Raw genomic sequence first — 14,484 nt, 5'->3', positions numbered from 1 at the left:
GGGGAGATTTTGAAGCTTGTGAAGTCCACATTGACACCCTTGGGCTGCGGGGTTCCCAAGTGAAATATGAGATGCTGTTCCTGCAGCTTTTGGGTGGCATTACTGTGGCAATGCAGGAGGCCCAGGATGGACATGTTGTCCAAGGAGGGGGGAGTTGAAATGGTTCGCGGCTGGGAGGTGTAGTTGTTTGTTGTGAACCGAGCGTAGGTGTTCCGCAAAATGGTCCACAAGCCTCCGCTTGGTTTCCCCGATGTAGTGGTGGCCACAACAGAAACAGCTGAAACAGTACATCACATTAGCAGATGTGCAGGTGAACAACTGTTTGATGCGGAAGGTCTTCTTAGGGCTTGGGATGGGGGTGAGGGAGGTGGTGTAGGGGCAGGTGTAGCACTTGCTCTGGTCGCAGGGAAAAGTGCCAGGGGTGGTGGGGCTGAGGGGCGTGCAGAGAGGACAAGAGAGACCCAGAGAGAGTGGTCCCTCTGGAAAGCAGACAAGGGTGGGGAGGGAAAATTATCTTTGGTAGTGGGGTCAGATTGCAGATGGCGGAAGTGTTGGAGGATGATGCATTGGATTTGGAGGTTGGTGGTACGTGAGGATGAGGGGGATCCTGTTTTGGGTGTTATTGCAGGTAGGGGGTGTGAGGGAATTGTAAAACACACGGTCGAGGGCGTTTTCGACCACTGTGGAGGGGAAATTGCAGTGCTTGAAAAATGAGGACACTTGGGATGTCTGCGAGTGGAATGTCTCATCTCGGAGCAGATGTGGCGGAGGCGAAGGAATTGGGAACAGGGATGGCCTTTGTGCAGGGAGGTCAGTGAGAGGTGGTGTATTCTATGTAGCTGTGTGATTTGGTTGGCTTGAAATGGATATCAATTTCCAGGTGGATGCCAGAGATGCAATGATACTGTTTGAAAAAGAACTGGGCAATATTCCACGAATCACAGTTCATACTATCCTAAACCAGTTAACCTGGTAATTTCTCACTTCTGTTTGGTGGATCTGGTAGTGCACAAATTCACTGTCACTTGTATTTGAGTTATAATAACGATTACCTTTCCAAAGTACTTAATTGGCTGTGATGCACTTTTGGACGTGTAAAGTGTTTAAAAGCAAGTCTATCGTCTTCATATTTGCACTGCAAACATTCCACTGAAACTAATCACTCTGAAACCTGGTTGTGCAACCTGGCTGTCAGAGAGCCTTATACTATCTTTCTCAGACAAATTGCTCAAGTTGGAGCCAGCCTCAGCTACAAACCTAAGCTTGGACACTACATTTTTGTTCAGACTTGTGATACTGTGGGCCATGTTTGACTCTCATAATCTGAGCACGTGCATTTTACGAGAAGTAAAATTATTATCCCCATAATTTCTCATCATTGTGTGATCTATTGAAAATTAAAACAGTTATGGTTACCCATGTTGCGTTTCTATTATGAATGATCTTGCATCACTGTCTTGTTCATTGCACATATAACATACACTCAATAATAACTTTCAGCTTGAAAAATTCTTTACGTCTCTTGGAAAAACTAAGGCAATTCCTTAAAAAGAAAACATTCTATGCTAAGGGATGCATGCAGACATGAATGGGAAAAAAAAGGCTCATTTACAAATGAATAGACAGCAGGTATATGAGTGTTAATACCAGAAAATGGAATGACATCACAGCAGAGTAAAACAAAACCATGTTAATTGGCACAGGTTAGCACATTGAAAATAACAAATTGTCCACAAATACAACGGGTCACTAGTCATTGAATTAACTTACAGGAACCAGTTTCCAATACCATTTGGTAGGAGACTTCAGAGGAAGCAGCACCAAGGAGAGAGAGAAAGGGTTGAAGTGATGAGATAAAAAAAGAAAAGTCATAATTTTGTCAAGATCACATGCAATACTTCAAAATCCTTTACTGTCTTTTAATTTTCAACATCTTATTTTAAGCAAAAGACATAAAATGTCTTAGGAATATGGGAAACATGGAGCTGAATTCTGTGGTCAGCAGCAGACATACTTGCACTGACCTGCCAAAAAAAAAAGCTGCCACTGAAGATCTAATCAACTCTGTGGCATGGACTTACATTTCTCTGATGGACATTTAATCCTAGTGCCAAATCAAAGTGATGTCTTGCCATGCAGCAACAGTGATGTCAACAATCATGGTAAGTAGCCAAAAACATTGTACACTCACAATGCAAACAAGCAAGTTAAAAGCATTTAATAGCCACCATTTCTAACTAAATTTTCACACAGCAAAATGGTTAATTAGGATTGCATTAAGACAACACAAGTGAGGTATCAATAAATTTAAAAGGCTATTTTTAAAGGAATTGTGCAAGATTTACAAAGCTGGTGCACCTTTTAGAAACTTAGTGCACTCATTCAACACGGGCATTACGTGTGGTTGGTTGGTTTGTTTGCTAAGCTGGTTCGTTGCTCTGCAGACATTTTATTACGCTTCTGGATAACATCATCAGTGCAGCCTCCGGAGAAGTGTTTTTGTGTTTTCCCAACTGTTATTTAAACTCTGGTGTCCATTGAGCTGGATTACCTCACGTCTGGTTTTCCCTCGCAACGGAGTGTACATGGGGTCTAGCTCTGCGTTTATTGATGGTTTTCTTAGTGGAGAACCAGGCCTCTAGGAATTCCCGTGCTCGTCTGCTTCACCTGTCCTAGGGTCGTGCTGTTGTCGCAATCGAATTGGTGGTTTTCCTTAACCAAGTGGATGAAGCGTGAGTGAGTATTGGTTGTGTCTTTTTGATGCCAGTTGATGTTTGTGTACTTGCAGGTTAACTTCCTTCCTGCCTGTCCAACGTAATGTTTGTCGCAGTCTCTGCAGGGAATCCTGTATGTGACCTGGTTCTCCACTAAGAAAGCCATCAATAAACACAGCGCTAGACCCCATGTACACTCCACTGCAAAGGAAAACTGGAAGTGAGATAATCCAGCTCAACAGACACCAGAGTTTAGACAACAGGTGGGAAAACACAACAGCGCTTCAGCGAAGGTCGCACTGATGATGTCACACAGCAGGGTAATGAAGTGTCTGCAGTACAACGAACCAGCTTGGCGAGCCAACCAACCACAACATCCACAAGCTGAGATACAAAGCTAGTCTAAAACCTTAAGAGCATTATTTTTGTAGTACGCCATTAAAAACCCAACTGCACTTCATTTACCAAGAAGTAACTTTTTCAAAGGTATTCTACAGTTTGAAAACAATGGTCAAAGCAGAAGTTGTCAACAATTCATAACATTTCCCACTGAGGCAACCCCAGATTCCCATCAGTGGTACAAATTCTAGAGAAGCACAGAATCAATCACAGCTGCTTCTGGCCTTCTGTGCACCCTAACGAATATGCAGTCTGCAGAAATTGCTGTCAACATCAGTCGTCTAATGATGGTGAAGTCTTAACAGTTGCACCATCATTGCCACTGCACACCTGGAATATTTTGGTGTTTTCCATTATGAGTACACCAATCTCAAAACTAAGATCAGCATTACTGCTTCTCAATGCAATATGACTGCAGTAGAGCTATGCAGCCAGAAATGGTGACACAGCTAAAAAATTGTAATCCAGCTTTGAGAAATATCTGAGGACTTTTAAAAATAAAATTTAAAATTTCCTTCCTGGATCATGGCTGTTTGGAAAACCCTGCCTTGAATAATATTGAAAATGAGAAACACGCATAATACTTGGTTACAAAAACGCCTCTTCAGATTTAAAAAAACTAAACTACACCGACATTTCTTTTTCACCAACTAACTTTGACGGCTCAGTTCCTACAATATTATTTGACCACAACATACAAGACAAGCAAAATAAACTATCTTGAAATCATTGCCCATTATGTTCCAAATTTGGTCCTTTCTAAAAACAATTCTCTTAAACTACTTAAAAAGGCATGATTTGGGGCTGCTCTGATAATTTTGCACACGATAATATCATTTCTGACTACACTGCTGCACAAATTGACTCGTGAAAGTTATGTTCTGCAAAAACAAAACTTTTGAAGCTTGTGAACATGTCTAGGTATGGAGCTTCACTTTGAAAGAAAAGAAGAAGAATGTGTGTTTTTCTCCATATTTCATTGCCAAGTCAGGAAGGCATGACCTTGAAATGTGAGGGCTGTAAGCAGTTCATTAATCATGGAGAAGACTGGTATGCCACCCAGTTATGCCCAAATAGAATTGCACTCAACACAAACATTTTACAAGGAATGCTCCGAGAACATTAGAGTATTATTAACACTATATACGTGACAGGCTTGAAAGACAGGTTAACAAAGTGCCACACCTTCAAGGTTTTAAGGGGTTATGCTTTAAACCGTCTCTTGGAATTCAAGGTAAAATGGAGATGCAACCTCCTACTACTGCTGTCTTGCAGTAAGCTAATAGGTTACCACAGGGTGCAGGTCAACTCCCAGTATAACCTAAGTGCCAGATGTAGCGAAAAAAAAGGTAGGAGCTTCTTGTAGTCTTTTTGACACAGAGACATTGAATAGACAGACAGAGAAGAGCAACTTTTTGCAGACAGGCAGAACGTGGATAGGATATGCTCTGGTCGGAAAAAATGAAACCTTGGAAATTTAAGGGCGCAGGAAGGTTTGCCCTAGAAATGCTGGGAAATGATGTGGACCTTGCTGCAGAGAGTCAGTTCTAGACTTCTGTGAGGATTGAAGGTAATAGCTTTCACAGACACTGGATGTCTTGACTCAGCAATACAGAGTGAAGCAAGCCCACGTAATGCTGGGGATAACTTTGGACTTGTTCCTGTTAGGACTAAAATTGTGCAGAGTGTTATGTAACACACAAATGCAGCATTGGGTTTTCAGTCATACTGGGACATTACAGAGAAATTAAGTCCAATGCATTAGCTGCATATATAGAAACGTTTTGACGATGACTTCAGTTTGCTTTTTTGAATAAAAATCTGTAAAATCTTGTCTCATTCTTTTTGTCAGTCAGAAGTTCAAATGTCTTTTTCTAAAGAAAATTATTTGTCTCTGTGGGCATTGTAACAAAAGGCAGCCATTGAAGACCGGCTACTCAGGCATTGGCTGTCAATCTGAAGTAACAGGTCATAAGGACATGAATCAACAGCTCGAGGATTGCTTGATTATACTGTAAATATGCTCTTAATTTAAATTTTCTTTACAAAATCAGCAATTACCTTAAAACCTACTGTATACAGTTAACAACATTTTTCGACAATATAACCTTGAAACTATTGTTCAAATGCTTTAAAAATAATATGGGGACAACTGATACACCCCTCCCATACAGGAAAGGGAAACTATGTATCAGTGGACTGCCCCTAGAATGGTAATATTCCCATTAATAAATTCAATCAGAAGTTCAGGCTGTTAATTAAGAGTGTGGATTCTTGAAGAATATGCAAAACATTTCTTACTGTTCCTTAAGAAGCAGTGAAATATTCAAATACGGATTAGATGTGACTACTCGACACGTTGAGACAATCGAATCTTCAGTTTTTCTCTGTAGTTACACTATTTTCTCTAAACGCTCATGCATGTATTGCATCACATATGTATCAGAGCAACATGACTGTCTCTTAATAGCTCTCTGGGCAATTAGGGATGAGCAATAAATGCTGCCTATCCAGCAATGCCCTTATCCTGGGAGTGAATAAAAAGAAAATCTATTTTGCCCTGTTCATGAATAACAGGGTAACTGCAAATGTAGCCAAATTTCAGCAGCCAACTCTTTCTTGTGGTTAAGGAAAGATATATATGAGAGAAGATCAGACAGATTTCAGCAATGCAAAAACATTGTGAATTAAGAAATGACAATGGGGAGTGTGATTAACGACAATTGTTTCACATGACCTGCCATCACTTCACAAAAACATTTAAAAAGCACACTGTTGATAGCTGGGAGAATATTCGATAGATCACACAACTACTTGTAGATCCCAGTTGTTGGGAAAATTACTGGGTGAATCTAAACAAATGGAAAATATTTCCAGCATTAGCCATAGTTGTGAAGATATCCAATTATTACAGGCAGAGAAATTACCAGGAAATGGCTGGCTTCTTTCTTCAATACCTTCGCAGGATTCAGGTCTTGTCTAAAACATTGCAAGACATGAAAGAAATCCAAGATTCCACTTTAAGTGACAGATACTTCAAAGCTGCCAGCTGCTTTGCTTTTCCATTCAAACACAATCTTTGTTAATTTGCGGAGCAAATTATACCACTGTACCTTCTTTAAAGCCAGCCATACCAAGCTGCTTAAAAGTTAATTCTCGGCATCTACCAACTGGAAAGAACATTGCAGCAAATTCAAATTTGACAGAATAATGGCTGGAGCAAACTAACCACAAACAGCTGTGCATTATTTAATTTTAAACTGTTCACATTTTGGAAAGATAGCTACAGAAAAAGCATGGACTAAGCAGAAAGTACAGGATACAACCCTGTGCCAACATCATAGATGACCTGTCAATATGTGTGATATCAAGCAAAACAGTACAAGTAGTTACTTGAACTGACAACTCATGTATTTGCCAAGAACAAGCAGAAATCAAACAGAGTTGTATAACAAGTGCTACATTTGTTATCTATCATGAGACCATGTGAGGCTTCTTGACTGATACAATTAATCATTACTTTTGCTAAAATTTGTCAAGTTATCACAACATTCATCAGCATATGACCAAGGAATAATAGTACTTTTAGAAATTCAATCCATCAACTGAATTTTAAAATCTGAGAAGGAATGAAAACATATTTTGCCTCCGAAGGTGAACAGGTAAGTAGTGGCTACACTGGATTATTCCATACTTGCATACATGAAATAGACAAATTGAACAACGTACGGCATAGAAACAGAGCCTTTTACCCATCAAGACGGCACTGATACAAGATGCCTTTCTAAACTCTCCATGCTGTCATATCCCTACATTCTCTAATTATTCATTTATCTGTTAAGACACCTCTTAAATGTTGCTTCGTACACAGTTCCACCACCTCCTCTTGCAGCCAGGTACTTACCACCCCACCCTCTGTAAAAACCCTACCTCTCACACCTCCTTTAAACTTAACCCCTTTTACCTTAAACCTATATCCCCTGATAACTGGCATTTCTACCCTGGGAAAAAGACTATCCATGCCTCTGATAATAAAATGTGAGGCTGGATGAACACAGCAGGCCAAGCAGCATCTCAGGAGCACAAAAGCTGATGTTTCGGGCCTAGACCCTTCATCAGAGACCCTCTCTGATGAAGGGTCTAGGCCCGAAACATCAGCTTTTGTGCTCCTGAGATGCTGCTTGGCCTGCTGTGTTCATCCAGCCTCACATTTTATTAGCTTGGAATTCTCCAGCATCTGCAGTTCCCATTATCTCTATCCATGCCTCTGATAATTTTGAAAATTTTGATCAGGTCGCCCCTCATCCTCTGATGGTCAAGTGAAAACAAACCAAGTTGTCTAAGCTGTTCTCATATGAGACAGACTATTCCCTCCAACCCTCTGGGAGTGAATTCTTTGGACAAACTCACTACGTTACGGTGGTTATCAAGTTGCAGGCTGGTTAATTAGCTAAAATTATATGTAGTATTTCATCAATCACAATTGCTTTCATTAAGTCCAGCGCAGTAAGGACTCTTAGTTGTGCCCATCACGGCTGTGTTTTCACACAGGTCTCAAAACTCAGAGGCAAATTTCTCCTCATTACAAGTCAGAAATCCAACCGCTCATCAAATTTGGTCCACATCCTTTCTCCATGATTTTGTCCCGAAAACCCTGTTGTCCTTACTATCGTTGTACAAAGAATGAATCTGGTCATCAGGTGCACAAAGGTAGAATGAAAACATTTCTCCTTTGGCACCATATCATGAGATGTATGCAACCCCATGTTAAAAGTTATAAACCAATGGGAAGTGCATAACAGGAAGTGCCATCATCCTCCAACATGTTTTTACAGATTTTGCACAATCTACTCATCAACCACAACTGTAACCTTTGACAGGATTTTGAACCTTTGACAAGTAGATTGAGCGGAGTATCGACTGATGGGATTTTCCTTTTCTTGGTTTAGGTGTTTTGTAAAGTAAGGTACATGGCATCCAATCTGTCATGGCTTGGAGCAACTTCTCGTCTGCTCTTCACCTAATTGATTATGCAACTGGGACCTCAGCAGTCTTTCTTGAGGGATCGTATGATTAGAGAGGTGCAAGTGCTCATCACCGCTGGGATCTTTGGCCAGTCACTCCATTGGTGCCATATTTAAAGCCCAGCTTTGGACTACTTCAGAAGCTTCAATCCAAGGAGTGCCCCTCGCAATTTAGTACACGACCATTACCATGGAGGATATGGCACAGAGGAAAGAGGAGCTTGTTTCTTGCTTCATGAACAGGGACCTGAAGGTTTTGGTAGGTTTGCTGGTGAAGATGGCAGTCCTTCTTCTATCCAATCATCACAGGAGGTCACACCATTAGGCTAAGCCAAGCTGGCTCAGTGCTGTCTCCTGGGAGAAGCTAGCTGCCCAACAATGCAGGAAGGTGGTGAATAACCTCCTGTGCTCCCCAAGGCTAAGTGCTACCGAGTTCCCTCTTATCTCACATTGACAGGGCCACTATTAACTCCACTCTGCCAACAGATATACCTCTCACCAAGGATCATGGAGTATAACTCTCACTACTGCAGACGAGTCCATTTAACAGATGATCCACCTCATCCTTTCCAACTACTCACCCTTTCTGCTCTCTGCACTTCCTACTCGCTCACTGGGGACACCTTGCTAACTCTCACTCTTGCTTCACTAATCCTCCACTGACATCCATCACAGTCAATTGCTCCCTTTGCTCCATAGCAGGAAACTCTGGTGCAATCCCTGTTGTCCCTCAGCACCCTGAGTGACCTTCCTCAAACTCTTGATTTGGTTGCACTGACCATTGCCCAATTCCTGGACCACAAAGGTACAGTTACCTTGACAATGGTGGGGCCAAGCTCATTCAATGTGGCAGCACTGCATAACTGACAGTAAACCTACTTCAACCTACCAAGGACAGTTCTCTTTTGACTTTCACCCATGACCATTTGCTTGAAGCACATGCATTGTACTTGCAGTGTCTACTGCTGGGCACATGCTGCAGTTGACATGGCAAGATGCTGCACCGAGAGTCACAGTTCACTCTCTTGATCGTTGTCACTAGGACAAGCTGCACGGCTTTGACACTGCACGAAACAGAAATACAAGCCAAAGGGAGACAGCCTGTGACTGAGACTGAAGACCACGTATGCTCAGAAAGTAAACCAAAAACCATGAATTGTATCCTTTGCAGATGGATGAGATACTTATGTGCATACCTCACAAAACAAGCTAGAAGTACTATGCACGTCACAGATATCCCTGTGATTGAAATAAAGCATTAACAAGTTGAGTTGAAGTGGTACATGAGCTAGGGGCACACTTTTAAATGTGCAATTTGAGAACGACTGGGACAAGCATTTTGCAGATTCCCACATTGAACTGCATTTGAGAATTTGTGCAGTGTGGTTTCTTGAGGAAGGGGAGGAGAATTAGGAGTGATGTATAAATGGGACAGTTGGGACTTCAATGAGATGCAAATACAGAGAAATATGGAAGTTGCTGCTCAATGCTGAACTGTTGACCTCATTATTTAAGGTTGGGAGAAGATCACAAGAACTTTTCTTGGCATCAAGATTCTGATTTTTATCAGTCACTCCGTATTTTCGCACTTATCTCACCACACCAGGACTGGAAGAATTCCACCCATACAACTTTAAGAGAAATTACTTTTATTCACAATGATTCCACTGCCTACAAACAATTAAGCATAGTTAATATGTGAGACTCACATGCATTTCATGTCGCAAAATGTGCAGGCTCTTTTCATGTAGCTAAATAGTGCCTGCTAACATTTACCTTACAATGATTTAAGAGTGAAAGATAAATGTTTAAATTTTACCAGTAAAGGAGCTGACAATTCTGTGGAGTAGAAATAATTTGATTGAAAATAGGGGCTTTCTTTACACTTGGCTGTTGCAGTTATGCTTAAAACAAAAAGAAAGGTAATCAAAATTTTAACTTCAGTCCTACCCTTTGACTTCCAGATGTTTCTGCCCCTTGCGGTCGCCTTTGTTTCTGTTCCTGACCAACTATCTCCTTCAAATGTTCATTGACCTGAATCAATAACGACGAAACACAGATTTGAGATTGTTATTCAATGCAAGTATCATTTGTTCCATTCATTTTAAAATCCAGGTCAGTTACATTATTGAGCACTGGTTTAATGACTACTTAAAATATCGCAATGGAAAGTGAAATGTGTTTGCAAGTGAGTTCAACAGATACAGGGAAATGGAGTTACTAATTCTTACTGCATTTTACACATCACAGAATCTGAATTGACAGATTTATATCATTAACTTATCACCAAAATTTCTGGGCCAAAGTAGTTTTGCAAGGACAGAGAGAGCGAGAGCGAGAGCGGAAAATCATTTACTTTTCTTAGATTTTGGAAGTGTAGTTGCCACTTACGTTTTGTTGCTAGCAATTAAAATACTTCTATTGTTACAGCTTTGAATCATTCAAATATTATTGTGCAATTTTTTTTAATTGTAGGTCATCACTGGTTTGCAATCCCAGTTATTCAAATACAGAACATGCTTTTGTTCTGGAAATGTTTTGAGGGATGGATAGCACAGATATTTATGTGGCACTTCTTAAAATAGCTATTTCGGTGAAGAAACACTTCAGACTTAAAGAAATGTTCCTGGAAATACACCTAGTGCTCCATTTCCATCTGAACTCTAGTTTCAAATAGAGACGTGATGTTGCAAGATTTCTTTTGGCCTGGAGTCAACTATATCCAAAGTGAAACAACGCTACCATCCTTTGGCTGCAACCTCTTCAGATGGTGAAAAGGGGATAGCTGTGAACTGACTGAATTATTGATTATACTTCATAACACAAAGTGTTCTGGAATCAGCGGATCAGCAACAGTCCTGAGCTACACCTTTTTAAAAAAAAAAGAAATAATGTGGCATTGAAGAGACAGAGTGACATATTACGAACCTTCTGGATATTTATGGAATAATGTGGCTATTGTATAACAGCACAATTCACATCATAATACCTGTATGGCTAAAGGGGGTGAGTCACAGAGAACTGATTAAAATACAGATTAAAATCTCATTTTCTATGAATGATAAATTGTCACTGCAGGCATAACAACAAATCATTTTGCAATGTTTCTCGGGGTACTCAATTGTAAGTCCAACAAGGAGTTGGAATGTTGAATGTATCTTTATATACATATTTAAGTATTGTATTCTTTTGGGCATGGTACTGTGTTGGAGGCCATCTGGAAAAGGACAAAACATGTTTTTCTTTAATCTTGCCCACAGAATAATAATCTGTCATTTGGAAATGCTGATCATTTCCACATCTTCAGGGTTGCCATTTTTAAAGTGTAACTTAATAAAAAGGACACATGTTGCCAAAGCCTTCCATTTTCTATGCTTTGGGAAAATTTGCAAGAATACCGCTATAACGGGAAAAGCATTCTATAATATTTCATATAGAAGTAAATGCTGACTGACTGTCAAGTGGAATCTAATTGGAAAAAATGTTTCCATGGAAACTGCTTTGTTTAAATTTAAAACTCTGTTTAGTCAAGATATCGCCCTGAGGAATGTATCAGTGAATAGCTGCCGCCCAAATTGCTCACTTCAAACAGGTGCAGTATGTGTACATGTTCTTCCCATCTGTAAAGAACAAGACCATACGTATTAACATATTTAGCTATCTACACAAGAGCCATGCCAACTGACAACTGTAAATTAGTTGTCAGCACAATTCTTAGCATACTCAGGATTACTTAGTGAATGTTGTTCTATTGTGGAATATCAAAATATTGTTTCCCTTTACATTGGTATCCTTGTAAATGGTTTTAATCAGTTCAAGACAAAAAGCTTTGACAAAATGTAGTTATTTTCAGCAATATGACAATAACAAACATTGAAAACTGAACAAATTGCTTAAGGTTGTGATGGTCTTTCAATGAGCTTGTTAACTTTAACACAGCACTGGAACCTTTGAACAGAGTTCGCATGTTGCTTGAAGTTCATTTGTACATGATATCTAAAACACTGTGCATTTTTGTGTTCAAGTTATTTACATCTCAGTTACAACTGGAACATACCAAGGGTTTGGAGTGAGGAGAAAGCATCAGCCATTGGGAAAGGGAAAGGATGGGTGACGAATAAGTGAATTGAGAGAAGAGCGTGGAAACCTGATGAAGGTATGTGCATCAGTTGTGGGTCTGAGCCAGGCTCACCTTTGAAGACCCTACTGATGAAACGACTGATTGCGTATCTCCGGCCTTACGCATGAAGAACTGTCACCTGTCTGAAGTATATTGGAAAAGCACAGGAACTATACATTCAGTGGTTAGCACTGCTGCCTCACAGGCCAGGAAGCTGGGTTCAATTCCACCCTCGGGTCACTGTCTGTGTGGAGTTTGCCCATTCTCCCCATGTCCATGTTGATTTCCTCCGGGTATTCCAGTTTCCTCCCACAGTCCAAAGATGTGCAGGTTAGGTTGACTGGCCACGCTAAATTGCCCACAGTGTTCAGGGATGTGTAGTTTAGTTGGGTTATAGGGGAACGAGTCTGAGAGAGATATCTGAGTCAGTGTGGACTTGTTGGGCCGAAGGGCCAATTTCCACACTGTAGAGATTCTATGATCTATACAGAAAGCATGTTTTCTCCTCTGTTGAAGCAGCCATGAATTGGAGAAAGAGTTGATTAGCAAAATTGGAGAAAGAAATGCTATGTGGTATTGGCTAGCTCAGTTGGCTGGATAGCTGTTTTGTATTACAGAGTGACACCAGCGTGTGTTTCGATTCCCACACTGACTGAGGTTGCCATGAAGAACTTGCCTGCTCAACGTCTCCGCTTGCCCCAGGTTAAACGACACTGGTTGTGTCTTGCTGTAATGGTCTGGTAAAACTGTGGCAACTTTACCTGTACATTTGTAGACTCTTCTCAAACCACAGTAATTTCAGTGTACTGACTGGAGATACTTTACCTTATTTATCCAGCAGACAATGGCATCTTCAATGTCATATGGTAGCTCTGTAGCTGGGAAGAAGTTTGTGAACTGCTGCACACATGAGACCACTTTCCCAATGCTGATCATTTCCACAGTATACGCCATCATCAGGGTGTCAATCATAGCCAGGTGGGCACTCTGCAAAGAGAAAAGATTCAGAGTATTGTTCAGTCAATGTCCCAGCTCTATGGAAGGCTTAGACCTGGAAATCTTGGCATGTCTAATTCTGGGAACCCTACTGTTACAATAGTAACAGCCCACATTATCTGTAGAAGCTGCAGAGTTTGGGCTCCAGACGTCATTGTAATTTGAACAGCACTGGACGAGGCACAGCACAGTTTAGTGCTCCAATCTGTAGAACCATTACTAGGAGGAATCACAGGTGTCTCCAGGAACAACATATGAGCCTCAGATTCCAAGATCAGAGTTCACTGGGGATCAGATCACAGACTTTGGAACTGCTATTTGGGTTGTGAAATGTGGCCAGAGATATCAGAAACAGGAAGGAGGAGATTATGGTGAGTACTTATTTGCTTTTACACAGTGCACTGACTGCTTCAAGGCAAACCAAAATTGCTGTCAAAATCTGAAGTCGATATTGCGCTACTTTTTGCACATGCAAATGCTCTTATAGCTAATGAAAATTTAGATTGCAGATGCCTCTTCTTTGTTGTTCACCAAAATGGCAACCTGTAAGATTTGTGGTCGAACTGTATGCATGCACATCAAATGATCTTTTGGCCCTCAAACGGCACCTACAGAGCTTAAACAAAGGATGTTACTGCTCCAAATTTCACATCCAGCAAGTGTATCAAAGATGGAACATCAAAAGGCCAACAGTTTCTCCAGAGTCATATTCAAAAGTGTCTGGTGCAAAATTTTGCTTAGTTTTAAGGCGTAATTAGGATGCCCTGACAAGTTTTGCTAGGATTATCAACTGATGACATCTCAAATATGAAATGTCATACAAACTTAGATTCATTTCCTGCTGGTTTTAAAGCTAACAGATGGCTAGCAATGATGTTAAATCAATTTCTTTTAGCAACTTACTTTCCAATCGTGTAAAATAAAATTTACACAAAAGAAGTAATGTTACAATCCCTGTGGAGACCAAGTCACTTTCAAAGAGAGATGATTTTCCCAAATGGCTAATGGAAATAGCCTGAACGAGAAGTCTCCACTTGACAAAACTTTTAAGAAATAAAGTACAATCAATGTACTTTAATTAACAGGCAACTAGTAAGTTAAATCAAAGAAAAAAGTATATTTATGCAATGGCAATGCAACCAAAATTTCTCGCAAAGCATTTTAACGTTATGCCATGATTCAACTGAAATTAACTTTCAAGGACCGATCACAAAGTTATTCTCAGGTCTCC

At 40.5% G+C, this 14,484-nt stretch overlaps 1 protein-coding gene across 3 annotated transcripts in view; it reads right to left on the bottom strand.

Moving 5' to 3' along the window:
- camsap2a (calmodulin regulated spectrin-associated protein family, member 2a) overlaps positions 1–14,484 on the bottom strand; it is a 163,248-nt gene that overhangs the window by 54,993 nt on the left and 93,771 nt on the right. For 2 of the 3 annotated variants that reach the window (XR_007248366.2, XM_048538636.2), the window contains exons 3-5: positions 13,083–13,244; positions 10,088–10,171; positions 1,771–1,803 (exon numbers count right to left, since the gene is read on the bottom strand). Coding sequence is in view for 2 of the 3 variants with exons in the window: in XM_048538636.2 (XP_048394593.1) it covers positions 1,771–1,803; positions 10,088–10,171; positions 13,083–13,244 (279 nt within the window). In the remaining variant the exon portion in view is untranslated. The remainder of the gene's footprint in view (positions 1–1,770; positions 1,804–10,087; positions 10,172–13,082; positions 13,245–14,484) is intronic. The other variant, XM_048538637.2, reaches the window with a different exon arrangement.

This window comes from Stegostoma tigrinum, chromosome 8 (assembly GCF_030684315.1).
Source record: "Stegostoma tigrinum isolate sSteTig4 chromosome 8, sSteTig4.hap1, whole genome shotgun sequence".
Classification (NCBI taxonomy): Eukaryota; Metazoa; Chordata; class Chondrichthyes; order Orectolobiformes; family Stegostomatidae; genus Stegostoma; species Stegostoma tigrinum.
The sequence above is the reverse complement of the archived record's forward strand: the minus strand, read 5'-3'. Positions and strand labels throughout refer to the sequence as shown.